Consider the following 14,696-nt stretch of genomic DNA (forward strand, 5'->3'; position numbering starts at 1 on the left):
TCATTTCCTCTCTTCTTCCTGTGTGACCTTGAGAAAGTCATTTTACCTCTCTGTGCCTCCATTTCCCGATCTGTCAAATGAGTGGAAGGAGAATGAGTGGAAGGAGGTGGTCAAGTTGCTGCTCAAGGGTCACCTCCTCAGGGAAGCCTTCCTTGATTTCCTCGGGAAGACTTTGTTAGAGCAACAGCTTAGAGTATCAAGGAGAATATGGGTATTTGTGTCTTTCATCCCACAACAATCTATTCAACAGATATTTGCTCACAGTCTACTATGTGCTGGCCACTATGCTACCATCAAGGCTGAGAGTTTTTCTCCATAGCTCCAGCAGCTGGCCCAGAATAGCTACTAATAAACACCTGTTTTGTAACTGAATGAATGAGTGGGTGGATGAAAGTGGAGATGAGAAGCTGTGATGTTTCCCAAATATGGAAACTGCATCAGTGGGGTGATGGTGGGAGTGGACCAAAGATGATGTGGGTGAACAGCAACAAGGTATTAAATAACAAATTCACCATGAGAAAGTCATTCACTGTCTCCCAGATTTTCCAATAGGCCAAGGAGAAATTCTCCAAGGATGCTGGTAACACCTTTCTAACACCTGTGGATCACTTGTGTGCTCTCACTCTCTCTTTCTCTCTCTCTCTCACCTGGAGGTAGCTGGACCCAGAACTTCTACAGGCAATGGTATTCAGCTAGAATTTGAGAATATTGTTTTGTTTCCATTTTACTCATTTTGGTCACATTTTATTTGTGGTAAGGGATTCTGATTTTTCATTTATGTTTGGATAGTGCTGGTGGGAATGCAAACTGGCCCTGGAGAAACTTTGGAGAAGTGCTGGCATTTTCTGATAAAGTGATTGTCTGGGACCAGGCTGGTGCTGGGGACCTGGTGTCACAAGGGAACTTGTGACAGTGATGGAAACGTTCTCTGTTTTGATTGAGGTGGTGGTTACATGGGTGTGTATATTTGTCAAAATGTGTTGCACTGTACACTTTAAATGGATGCATTTTATTGTGTGTAAATTATACCTCAATAAAGTTGATTTAAAAACACATATATTGAACATATTTAAATTTCAGTCGGCCTCCCAAGGCTGACTGAAGATATTATGTACATAGTATATATATTTAAGATATTAAGCACAGAAGCCCTGTGGGTGTGGCCAAGTCATGAAGGTTGTCTATCACACAGCACAGTTTGGGAAACATGGAGTCAGTGAATAAATGGATAGATAGAAGACAGAATAGTGAATGAATGGGTAAATGAGCAAGTGAATGAATATCTACCCCATTTATGGTAATGAGTCCATTCTCCACAGCCCCAACATATCACGTGGTCTTGATCAGGGGTTGTCCTTTCTCAGCTTGCCTAGCCCCTGTGATGGAGAGCTCACTACCTGATGACATAGCCCTTTCCAATGTCCGAACATTAGGACTATGTGAAAGACCTTTCCTCATATTAAGTTGGTCTTCCTGGTGACCCCCTGCCCTCTGTGGCTCCACAGACACATCTGCTCTCCTATCTGGGGACAACCCAAATGCCCCCCTACCCCAGTCTGCTCTTCTCTCGGCTCTGCACCCCAGATGCTTAGCTGCTCTGGTTCCGCTTGCACAGAGCTTACATCATAGAAGGGCAGTAGGACAAAGAACATGTACACAGGCAAATAAACAAAATAATTACAAACTATGAAGGAAAAAAGCAAGGTGAGAATATTGGGGAAACTATGGGGGAGATGAGGGAGCAAGGGAAGGCCCTCTAAGGATTTGATATTTGAGCTGAGTCCTAAAGGATGTGAAGAAGCCAGAAGAACCAGAGGAAGGGCATTCCAGGCAGAGGCAAGAGCAAGTGCAAACGCCCTGAGGTCAGAAAGCAATTGGAAACTGTGAGGCAGCCAGCCTGGCTGGAGTGGGATGGGGGAGTGTGGGGGGGTGGGAAGGGCAGGTCATTCAGGGCATTGATGGTGACGAGCCTGGAATTGTTTTCTAAATTCGATCCTCAAATACTTTTAAGCAAAGGGTGTTATAATATGACTTATATTTTAGTAGACAATAAATACATACGGAATTAAAAGTAACTGAAGACCCTTCCAGTTCCAGTAGTTCGGTACTTCCATAGTGATAATGATATGCCTTCAAAGGACAATGAGTGGCCTCCAGAATGGGTCTGACTAGGTTTGAATCTTGGTTCTGCCTCATCCTTGCTGTGTGACTGTGGGCAAGGGGCCTCATCCCTCTGAGCCTCAGCTTCCTCATCTGCAAAGTGGGGATAATAGGTGTACCCACCTCATGTGGTTGTTGTGAGGATTAAATGCCTTTACATTTGGGAAGCATTTAAATAACATCGTAAGTGCTTTCATTTGTTAAATAAAACAAAAAAAGGTGAGGACACAGAGAGCAAGATGATTAATCCTTTTTCAATCTCTTCCCGTCCTGGAGAGAGTCCTGGATTGGTGGAGGTGGGGTGGGTCTCTCAAACAGTTGCTACTGAGAACTAGAGGAAGAGAGAGAGGGAGAGAGAGAGAGGGAGGGAGATTGCACAGCCTCAGTCAGATATGGACAAAGTTAGTAACAGTGTTATATTTACACTGTTTACATTGACAGTCACATTTATTTATGTCACATGCTACTGATTTTCCATTTAGTCCACCTATCTCAAGTTTCCTTAAAAAAATATTTGTTTGTTTAAGTAAAACAGAAGCAAATAGATTTAACAGTTCAAAAACAGTGGTCCGTGAAGGTGATACTAAGCACTCCTGTCCCAAGCGGCCCAAATTGTGAAGGAGGCTCTTGACAGAATTTTAAGAAACATTTTTCTAACTTCATCTCCTCTTTGTGCCCTTGAGGAACTGGAGGCCCTACTGTGTGTCCTGTGATTGGCCGAATCCCCCAGGACACCAGCAGCAGAGTGGGATTCACCCCGGGGACTGTGTCTACATTCTGGCCTGCAGTGAAGTTTCTGGAAAGGGCTGGTGGACTCTCAAATCTGGGGGTCACCAGAGTCCTCCCTCTCACTCTCATCCCTCAGATCCAGTTCCATCCGTTGGAAAATTCTGGGGCTCCATCTTCAAATTACATCCAGATTCTGATCACTTCTCTCCGCCCTGATCCAATCCACCAACCATCACCTGGGGCCCTGGTGACAAAGCAGCTTCCGCTTCACCCCCTTCCCATCCCTGCTCCACTCAGCAGCCAGAGCCACCGGGTCCCTCCTCTGCTCCAAGCCTCACATGGCTCCCAGCCAAAGTCCCAGGCTGACGGTACCCAGCTCTCCCACCTCATCAGCTGCCCAGCCCGGCCTTGTCCCATCCAGGCTGCCCCCACCACACTGGCTGCCTTGCTGTTTCTTGGATCCTCCAAGCAGACTCCCACCTCAGGGCTTTTGCACGTGCTATTCCTCTTGCTTGAAACACGCTTCCCTCTGACATCCACAGGGCTTCTTTCCTTTCTGTTCAGGTCGATGCCCCCTCCTCAGAGAGGTCCGATACCTTAATGAAGTTGATATTTCCCATCTCATTCTTTCTTCTTCCCCTGCTTTTCCCTCACAGCCCTTATCACTATCGGATATTGCAGTTTACATTTTATATATATTTCGTGTGTTTTTCCTGCTCTTCTCCCCTGAGTGGACTTCGAGAGAATGAGAGTTTCCATCTGTTTAGTACTCTGATGTTCCCAGCACCTGGAGCAGTGTCTGGTGCCCAGTAGGTGCACGGGAGAATGAACGTCCAGGGAGTGTGCGAAGGGTGGGGGGCAGCCACTCCCAGCCCCCTCCGTGGCCCCTTGGTCCCCTCTCTGGGCATGGCATCCCTCTCTCCCTGCCCTCACCCCCTCAACCCTCAAGGGCAGCACAGGACAGCGAAGCTTCTCTCTCAGGGGAAAGGTTTTCAGATGCAGGCAGACCCTCCTTCAACTCCTCCTCCCCCTACAAGCCCAACAGGAGCCAGCAGTTGCGGTGCCCTCCACAGAGAGTCCTCAAAAGACGGGGGGAATTGGGGTGGACACATGCTGGGTGCTCCTGGGCAAGCCAGGGACCTGCTCCCAGCCCTGTGTCCTCAACTGGAAGGAGGTAAGAGCAATGAGCAATGAACAGCTCTTGGGGAGCCTATTTTACAGACAAGGAAACTGAGGCTCAAGAGGTGAATTTGTCTCCAGGACAACTGGAGCCAGGGTTCCCTTCTCTGTAAAAGGGGTATGATAACTCCTCCCTCCTAAGTTTGCTGTGAGGATTAAACGAGTTCAATAAAGCCTTTAAGCCTTTAGTAGGGTCTGGCACACAGTAGGTGCTCAAGAAATGTTGGCTACTATTGCTGTCGTTCTGCGAGGTGAACGTGCTCACCAAGGTCCCATGGCCAGCAGGTGGCAAAGCCAAGATTCAAACGGAGGTCTGTCGAAAGTGACTCCCCCTCACAACCACAAAATAATAACAATAATAGTAATGGCAACAACAACAATAATAGTAACAGCATCACCAGCATTTTCCACCCCATGCTGTAGCTCTAAGATTGTCAGGTGGCAGCACCTGCCCCGAGCCCACACCCGGGACCACTGGCGCCGGTGCCTCCTGCCCTCCCGCTCCCTCCCGGGGGACAGGTCGGCGGCCCGCACAATCTCCCGCTGGGGGCGCCCCCAGATCCCGCCGTCCGGGGAGCCCCCGCGGGGGAGGCGAGCCCGGCTCCGGGGCTCTGGAAGGAGCCGCGCGGCCTGGAAGACATTACACGGCTGTCGGCCGGGGGGCGTCGCGCGGAGTTCCGGAGGGGGTCCCGGCGGCAGCGCGCCGGGGGAGGGGACGGCCCCACCACAAAGCGCGCTTTGTTCTGCGCTCCCCCTGGGAGCTGGAACCAATGGATTGGCGGCAGCTGAGGTCATCTGTCAGGCAGCGCCGGGGGGTCAGGCCCGGGGAAGGGGCCGCCGGGGAGGGCGGGGCGGATGGGCCGGCGGGGGGTCCGTGTGTGCGGCCGATTAACCCGGCTGCGCTCGCCAGGCCTCTGCGGCAGGTCGCTGCTACGCTTCGGGCCTCAGTTTACCCATCTGTCCAACAGGGAAGATAATTTCCTCCCTGTCCACCTGTCGGGACGACTGCATCCGGTATGGAAGTGATGATGACGGTATGATGATGATGGTGGTGGCGGTGGCCTTTCTGTAATGAGCACTCCCTATGTTCCTGCTCGACAGGAGATCTGCAGTCGGGATGCGAACCCCAGAGGCTGCCTTGGGAACATGGGAGCAAATGTGGCTTGTCTGGGAGGCAGGGAGGGACGCCTTGCAGCCCCTATCCGGACCAGGGCAGTCAAGGCCTCTCCCTGGTTCCCAGCTTTGACCCTGGATGCCAGACTTGGCCTACCTTTTGCCAGGGCTGACACGTGGAGCCGCCCAGACCTAGCCCAGGGAGCCTCCGGAGCTCATCCTTGGGGGCCCCTGGTCGAGGGTAGAGCAAGGCTGCACGCCCCCACCCTCTCCAAGACAGGTGTTTTTTCTGACTGGAGACAGATCAGGGTCTGACCACTTTACCCTCATAAAACTAGATCCCATTTATTAATTCATTCACACCCCCATCTGTGTGTGCCTCAGCATTCCTGTGCATGCGATGAGACAATTAGGATTCTAACCATTTGATACAGGGACCCCTGGGGGATGAGGCCATCGAATCCCCAGAAATTGCCCGAAAGATTTGTGTGTGTGTGTCTTTCTGGAGAAAAGGCTCACGGATTTCTTTCAGATTCTCAACTGTGTTCATGACCCAAAACAGGTTAAGAAGCACCGGCTGGAGGGCAGGGATGGATAGCTGCCCCCCAAACTCTGGGAAAGGCACTTGGAGCAGCCAATCTGGAGAGCAATTTGCCAGCACCTATGCACCGGCTAGGCGGTCCCACTCCTACGTACACAGTTGAGTGAGCACAGAGTTGATGGCAGAAGGTGTTCACAGCAGCAAATAACAGTAACCCCCTAAATGGCCATTAACAGGAGAATGACTGATACATGGTTATATACAGACCCTGGCATGCCATGGAGCAATTCAAAGAATGAGCTAGACCTATGTGGAATGTATTCATTTAACACAGTTATCGAATAACTGCTGTGTGTCAGGTGTTTCTTGGCACTGGGCCTACAGTCATAGGACAGATCAAGTCCTGCCTCAAGAACTTACGTTCTAGTGGACAAGACAGTCATAAACAGAAACAGAAGATAATTTCGGGGAGTGCGATAAATACCATGAAAAAAATAAAACAGTGCGGTGATAAAATGATGGGGTAGGGGGCTGTTTTAGACAGTATGGTCAGGAAGGCCCCTCTGAGGAAGCGACCAGAATGAGGGAGACTCTGGGAGAAGAGCAAAGGCACTAACGGGGTGGATGGCTAAGGCGCATCGCCAGGGAAGAAATGTGATCTGCAAAAGAAAGTAAAAAAAGAAAACATTTCCTTACTTATACGCACACACACAAAACTAATAAGTTAGAAAAAGGTCTGGAAGGGTATACGCCAAATTCATGAAGATAATTGCCAAGAGTAGGGAGGCACTAGGACTCATGGTGCATTTTTTTTTTTTTTTTTTTTTTTTTTGCTGCAGCACTTTTATTTCCTCACAATGACACATTGCTGGGGCCTAATGTTCTCACATGACAGTAGAAAAACAAAATCTGTTGTCATCTCTTAGAGAATTGAGAATTGCGTACAAAAACCTTACATAAGTTAAAAGAATGAATAAATTTACAGGTGTGAATGTACAGGGCTTACAGGGCTTCTGCTTGCTTCTCATATTTTATTTTGTTAATAATTATTTAGCATTTTGCTATCTTAATGTTTAAAAGGTGAATATATGCACATATAACTTGTGAAAATGAAACATTAAAAAAGCCTACCATGGTGAAAGGGTTGGTCCCAGGGCAGTAAGGGAAATAAGGGGTCCCTACACACTGCCTTTCACTGGACCCAAGTTCCCTGGGGCAGTAGTTTGTTTTGGGAGGGGACACACTTTTGGATCAGGGGGACCCCAGAAGAGGCATGTAGCTCAGCCTGGAGGATCTGGAAGCTTCTTGGAGAAGGTGCCGCCTTTGCTGAGCTTGAGACAATTTGGCACAGCACACCCAGTGTAGAGACCCGAGTCTCCTAAGACCGGCCTGGAGAGGCCATGATGTGTACAAGGCCACAGAGCAAGATTGGACAGGTAAGTAAACCTGGAACTCCAAACTCCCAGCCAGGTCTCCTTCTCCTACCTGAACCCTTGGCTTCTCTGGGCCGCTGAGGGGCATCCCTCACAGCCAGACACCCTCCATCCATCCCCTTCCCACAGCAGTTGCTCTACCGGCTGGAGGCCCAGCCTAGCTCGGGCAGGCCAGAAAGCAGCGCCACCTGCTGGCCTAAGTGGGAAGTGCAGCGCTCAGCCTCCACGGAGAGCAACCAGCAGGTTTCACCCTTCAAAACCCAGCTCCTCTTCCTTAAGAACGACAATCCCTCCCGCTCCAAGTCTGTTCTGCAGCCTCCTCCCAGTGCCTAGCAGTATGCCTAGCGCTGCCTGCTTGGGCCTTATCTGTATGAAGGGAAAGTCCTTTCAAGGAGGGGTAACCACTGTGCTACTCTACCTCAGTGGGTGCAGGTGTCTTACATGAAACAGTGGCACCTGACAGCGGCTTACAAAGCATGCCCTCAGCTTCCTCACCCTCACTACAAACCTCAGGGGTAAAGTCCATTAGACAGCTTGGAAAAAGCGCCAGGGAAGGGCCTGTCCAATTTCATATGGAATTGGTGCACAAGCTGGTTCCAGAACATGGATCTCCTGGGACCCAGCTCTTTCTTCTCCATTGGAGGTGAAAGGGCTGTCACCATATCTGAAAATAATTGATGCCATCTAGATCAGTGGTTCTCACCTTGTGGTCCCTGAACAGCAGCAGCAGCATCACCTGGGAATTTGGCAGGAAAGCAAATTCTCAGGCTCCACCCCAGACCTTCTGAATCAGCAACTCTGGGGGTGTGGTCCAGCCATCTGTGCTTAGCAAACCCGTTTGAGAACCTGAACCATTGGTCTAAAGCAATTATGCCTCTCTTTTTATTAAATAAACTTTTATTTGGGAATGATTTTCAATTTACAGAAAAGTTGCAAATATAGTACAGAGAGTTCCCATATACTCTGCACCCAGACTACCCCAATGTCAACATTCGTAAAATTATCTAAAATCCAGACCTCATTCAGATTTCCAGTTTTTCCATTAAGGTCCTTTTGTTGTTGTTTTTCCAAGATCCAGTCCAGGATATCACACTGCATTTATGACTACATACCTTTTAAATTCCATTGGTCACCTCAGTCATCTTTCTCTGGGACAGAGAATGGGTGGGAAAGCTGTTGTCTTCATTACTGAGCAGGAGGAACTGAAGCTTGAAAACAGCAAATGACCTAGTTCCCTTAGCAGGGCAGTGAGAGCAAGGCCCGCCTCACTCTGCACCCTTCCTCTATCTCTTCCCTTCCCCCCAGGACTCTAGGACTTCATTAGTCCCTTTGGAATGTCCCACCTGGCCTACCCATTCCCCCTAACCCACCAGTACAGATGATGAGAGATGCCCCTCCTAGAGTGGGCCCAGTCCTGGGAGAGACCACCCACTGCCCCATCACTTCCTTCCCTCTGCACGGCCAGGACACTGTCTAGTGTCTTAGTGACCTCAGCCTGGACAGAGCAAGGCTCTGTACAAGACAGAGAACAGTGAGAAAGAAACACTGTTATTTGCTTATCCAAAGTCATCTGTGATAGGTGGAAAAAAATGCCACGAATCCTGCGTAGTTTCTCTAAGAGGTTTAGTCTGTTTCCCCAGCCCTTGAATCTAAGCCAAACTTTTGATTTGCTCTGACCAGAAGGACTTAGCAGAAGTGACGTTGTACCAATTCTGACCTAAAACTCAAAAAAGCCTTGGAGCTTCTCCTCTCTCTCCCCCTTCCTCTTCCCCTCCCTCCACACACACACCTCCCTCCCTCTCCCTCTCTCTTTGAGCCCTGATGATATCATGAAAATAAGCCTGAACTAACCTGCTGGAGAGGACACATGGAGGAGAACCAAGTCACCCAGCCAACAGCCTACCTACTGCCAGACAAGTGAGTCAGGCTATCCGAGACCATCCAGCCCCATCTAGGGTGACAGCTGATTGCATACAACCCCATGAGTGACCTTAAGCAAGATCAGTAGAACTGCCCAGCTGAGCCCAGCCCAAATTGCCAAACCAAAGAATTTTAGGCAAATAAACAACTTGCTTTTAGCTGCCAAGTTCTGGAATGGTTTGTTGCACAGCAACGGCTAACTGATACACAATTCCTCACTTCTCTCTTGGTAATGGGATTCCAATATTACTTAGGAGGCAGTGTGCCAGTTCTAGGAGATGTGATATGATTGATTTACTAAATTGATTTGTGTTCCTGCCGTCTTAGCTTTCTTTGCAGGTAGGGGTGGCAACTGTACCTGGTTTGGGCCAAGGAGACCTAAGTAGAAATACACAGGGGAAGAGAGCAGGAAACAGACCTCTGAAAAAGGCCTGAATTTATGATAGAAGTTGACAGGTCCAGCTGGCTGGGCCCTTCCTCCTCCCCAACTCCGTTCTTCCTTGAACACAGTCATGATTGCTGGAGGTACAGCAGCCAACTTGTGACCATGAAGTGACATGCAATGTGGGAAAGGCCGAAAGGATCACAGAGACGTGTGCCATAACCTTGCTGAGTTGTTAAAAGAATACCATTAGCCGACTGTCTCCAGAATTCATGCTATGTGGAAAAACAAACTTCTCTTTGTTTAAGCCACTGGAACCTAGGCTTTCCTTTACTTGCAGATGAATGTATTCACATGATATGATATATAGAGACAGAAATGCAAAAGGATCCTTGTCCTTGGGAATCTGGAGCCAGCAGCATGTGGCTCTCCAAACCCATCTCCTTTCTCATTTCACCCTCTCAATAATCCCTCAAGAGCAAACACACGACCCATTTTCCCCGAGGTGGGAAGTGGGGCTCCCACACTGTTCAGTCATGAGTCCAAGGTCTTACAGCTAAGAAAGAGGGTGCTTCAAGTTAGACCTGCCCCCCCAGGCACAAAGAGAATGCACTCCTGCTACACCTTTGCATGGCTCAGCCCACTGGAGGCCAGGTGTGTCTTCTGGGTTCGTGGCAGTGGTGGTAGGTGCCAAGGAGGCTGTTACTGCAAGTCCGGCGTGGAGGCGCCCAGGTACACCCTTAGGTCCGAGAGGGTGGACTGGACAAGCTTGGCAGGGATGGTCTCTCGCTGCAGCTGCTGGTAGGCTGCATAGCGGTGGCAGCCCCCAAAGGAGTAGAAGTAGTCACCACCCTGAGCCCCTTTGATCCAGAGGACATCGATGGGGGGCACGCTGTCTGGATCCTCCTGGAGAGAAGAGGGCGCAAGGTGAATGAGCGTGGCACAGTGCTGGACAGTTTGCAAAGCAGACTTTATTAACCTGGGCTGAGCTCCTCTAGGTGCTCACACTGGCTCGTGCTGGCTTGTGAGAGGCAACTGTTACACAGAGGCAACTGTGAGTTGGTTGACATCACCTTGGTAGCATGAAAATCAACCACGGTGAGAGTATTTACACCAGGGAAATGGGCAGATGCTACAAATCAGAGCTCCCCCATCCAGGCTGTTAACCATTTATCAGACCACATGTATATTATCTGTCACTGTTCTAGACTCTGGGAATAAGGTACAGACACAGCCCCTGCCTTCATGGGACTTTGGTCTAGTGGGGCAGATGGAATGGAGAAGTGAATGTTAGAGTGATAAATGCTATGAAGACAATAACACAGGTTGATGTGACAGGGATGGGGGTCCACAAGGCCTCTCAGAGGTGACAGTGGAGCAGAGACCTGAACACAGAGAAGTCCCCTAGGGAAGATAGAGAGGTGGAGTCATTTAAAGAAAGAGCCTGACTGCCAGGTTCAAATCTCAGGTCTGCCACTTAATTGCTCTGTGACCTTTGGCAATTCATATTTGTGCCTCAGTTGCCCGATCTATCAAACGGGGATAAAGATGACACACCCACCTCATAGAACTGTTGGGTTTAGTGAGTTAATAGACATAAACTGCTTCAAACAACACTTGGCACATGGAACGTGCTCAGTAATACACACTGTGTATTACCCGTGGGAAGGGCATTCCAGGCAGAGCGAACAGCAAATGCAAAAGGTCTGAGGCCAGAACAAGCTCACTGTATTGCAGGCATGGCAAGGAGGCCAGTGTGATCAGAGGGACTCGGGGGATTGAGAAGTAGAAGAGGTCAGAAAGGTAGCAGGGGGTAGGCCCTGGAGCGTTTTATTTATCTTATTTTTTTCTTCTAGTTTTATTGAGATATAGTTGACATACAGCACTGTATAAGCTTCAGGTGTACAACATAATGATGTGACTTACAAACATCATGAAGTGATGACTACAGTAAGTTTAGTGAACACCTGTCATCTCACATAGATACAAAATTAAAGAAATGGAAAAAAAATGTTTTCCTTGTGATGAAAACGCTTAGGATTTTACTCTCTCAACAACTTTCATATATAATGTACAGCGGTGTTCATTATGTTTATCATGTTGTACATTACATCCCTAATACTTATTTATCTTATAACAGAAGTTAGTACCTTTTGACCACCTTCATACACTTCTCCCTCTCCTTACCCACCTTCCGCCCCAGTCAATCACAAAGCTGGTCTCTTTTCCTAAGAGTTTGTTTGTTTATTTGTCTTTGAAATATAATTGACCTACAATATTATGTTAGTTCCTGGTACACAACACAGTGATTGGATATTTCTAAACATTTCAAAACAATCACCATGATTAAGTCTAGCTAATCCTGTCACTATACAAAGATACTACATAGTTATTGACTATATTCCCCACACTGTACATTTCATACCCATGACTCATTTACTTTATAACTGAAAGTTTATACCTCTTAGGCCCTGGAGTGTTTTAAACAGGGGAGGGTGACATGATCTGAAGAACATTCTAGAAAGTTGTCCTGGGCAAGCAGGCTTGATGAGTGGACAAAGGCAAAAGCAGGGAAGATAGAGGCGAGGCCTCAGCAGGTATTCACCAGAAGTGGCTGTCCTGGGTGAGGGCATGGAGGGGTCAGGGAGAGGTAGACAGGTTTGGGACATGTTTAGGGGGAAGATCCCAGGGGAGGGGTGAATGTGAGGAGAAGAGAAAGAGGAGAATATAAGTTGACTTCCTGTTACGGGCCTGAGCATCTAGACGGAGAATGGGTAGTCCTCTACATAGGGAAAGCCTGGGGCAGGGAGGGATGGGGTAGAGGGGAGACCGAATCAAGTGTGAGCTGCTAGAAGACCTCCCACCACTGGTTCTCGGGTGGTCTCTTATTGGGCTGCTTTGATGGATTCATTATTCCATTTATCCTAGAAATGATTAGTAAGCAGTAAGACCCAGCAGTTATAAGCTGGGGCTCTTGAACCAGGCACACCTGAATTTGAATCTCAGCTCCTACACAGAGCAGTGGGGCGGGGGGTGGGGGGAGTGTGGGCAGGGGTGGTAAGCAAGTGGCCTTGACACTGGGCATTGTTCCTCATCTGCAAACTGGGAACAGACACCCTACAGGCTGCTGATGAAGTCAGGGAGCTGATGCAAGTGAGGCGTGGAGCACAGCTTGCCCGGCAGTGGAGCAGCACAGAGAGGCAGCTGTGCCAGGCAGGCCTTGGGTGGGCACCAGGGGTGTGACGATGGGTGGGCAGAATAATGGCCCCCAAAGATGTCCATGTCCTAATCCCTGGGCCTGTGAATATGTTACTCACATGGCATGGGAGCTTTGCAGATGGAATTAAGTCAAGGATCTTGAGATGGGGAGATTATCCTGGGTTATCCAGACAGACCAAATGTAATCACCAGAGACCTTAAACGTGGAAGACAGAGGAACAAGAGGAGGTCTGATGTTGCTGGCTTTGAAGACGGAGGAGAGAGGTCATGAACCAAAAATGTGGGTGGCCTCTAGAAGCTGGGAAAGACAAGGAAATGGATTCTCCCCTAGAGCCTCCAGAAAAGAATGCAGCCCCACTGATACCTTGATTTTAGCCTAGCGAGACCCATTTTGGACTTCTGAACTATAGAACTATAAAATAATAAAATCTGTCTTTGTTTTAAGCCACTAAGTTTCTGGTGTTCGTTACAGTAGCCATTGAAAACTAATACATATGGTAACCAAAGAGAGGCCTGGTTTTTGCCCCACAGAGCATATCGTTCTGGCTTGGAAGACAGGTGTCTGAGGCCATTACAAGCCAGTAGGATCAGAGGTATGCTGGTGGGCATGCAGGTGGCTGGGGGCCCACAGGAGGCCCCTAACCCAGCAGGGGCTGTCAGGGAAGACACAGACACTGACAGAAAGAGCAAGAAGGAGTTAGAAACAGTAAAGAGATGAAAGAGTTTTACTGGCAGGGGAAAAGCTTGTGCAAAGGCCCAGGGTGGGAGAGTGCATCCCTGGCCAGATCCATCACAAACAGCCAGGCACCGTGCTAGTGTTATGGAAACAGTCAAGACAGGACAAAATCCCTGCTCCTGTGGAGTTCACATGAGAGGCGGAGGAGAGACAATAAAACACAAACAAATGTGTAATATAACTCCGGTGGACATAAGTGCTTCAAGGAGAAATACCTCAGGTTAGGAGGAGAGCTATAGAGGCCTGGGCTGATGGGAGGTGGGCACCTGACCCAAACGAGGGAGCAAGCCCTGTGGCTACCTGGCAAGCAGTTCCAGGCAGTGGGAACAGCAGTGTAAACTCTAGGACTGAAAGACAATCGGGCTAGCAGTAGAGGTGTTTGGTAGGTCACACATGGCCACCTTCCAAGGGTCTGGGGGAGGGGGACAAGATGCCATGCAGGCCTAACCTGACACACATGTCCCCTCCTTCCCCCAGATTTTCTGCCAGGATCACCCCAGCCTTCTTGAGCACCCTCTCTGTGATGCAGCTGACTCCGTCCTCCCCCATTTCCAGTTCAAACAAGGCCCTCCCAGCAGACAGGACACCCCCAATCCCACTGCCACTGCCTGAAGTGACCACATAGGTTATCTCAGGATAAGGTGGTGGCCATGCATCTGGGCACTGGGGACAGGCTGTGCCACTTTCTAAAGTGCCTGACCTTGGACAGGTTGCTTGAATCCTCTTGTGTCTCATTTCCTCGTCTGTAAGGGGAACAGTAGTGGTATCTACCTCATAGGGTTGGCATGAAGAAGCTCAGGCACTTAAAACAGCTCCTGGCCACTTCAAGTACTATATAGGAGTCAGGATCGTTATTTTAATCATCTCCTCCAATCTCCTTGCTCAATGACTAAATCGAGGCCCAGAGAGGCCCAGCCACTTGCTCAAGGTCACACAGCAAATGCCATGCTCCGGCTGAGACTGAACCAGTCCCGTCTCGCGTCCAGCGCGACCTCCCTCCTTCGAAGCCCTCCCAGCGGCCGGCTTCCCCGGGGCCTCACCCGAATCGTGTCCACGAGGCTCTGCACCTTGGCTGGGTCCAGCACAGACGGCAGCGGCCGGATGAGCACGCTGAGAGGCACGTTGTGCACCGCGGTGATACAGCCCGAGTGGATGCTGCCGCCCTGCGCGCCGCCGCTCTGCCCAGCTCCCTCGGGCGCCCCCCGGCCAGCTCCGGCTCTGCCCAGAGCTCCTCCCGCGCGAAGACCCATCGCGCAGCCGCCGCAGCCTGCGCGGTCTCGCGAC

General features: G+C 49.6%; 1 protein-coding gene across 1 annotated transcript; it reads right to left on the minus strand.

The window, feature by feature from the left end:
- Positions 1–8,034: 8,034 nt before the first annotated feature.
- On the minus strand, positions 8,035–14,696 carry SRXN1 (sulfiredoxin 1). The gene is made up of 2 exons (XM_059896526.1): positions 14,453–14,696; positions 8,035–10,363 (listed from the first exon to the last, which is right to left on the minus strand). The coding sequence occupies exons 1-2, from the start codon at positions 14,660–14,662 to the stop codon at positions 10,160–10,162; spliced, it is 414 nt and encodes a 137-aa protein (XP_059752509.1). The 5' UTR covers positions 14,663–14,696; the 3' UTR covers positions 8,035–10,159.

This window comes from Balaenoptera ricei, chromosome 15 (genome assembly GCF_028023285.1).
Source record: "Balaenoptera ricei isolate mBalRic1 chromosome 15, mBalRic1.hap2, whole genome shotgun sequence".
NCBI lineage: Eukaryota > Metazoa > Chordata > Mammalia > Artiodactyla > Balaenopteridae > Balaenoptera > Balaenoptera ricei.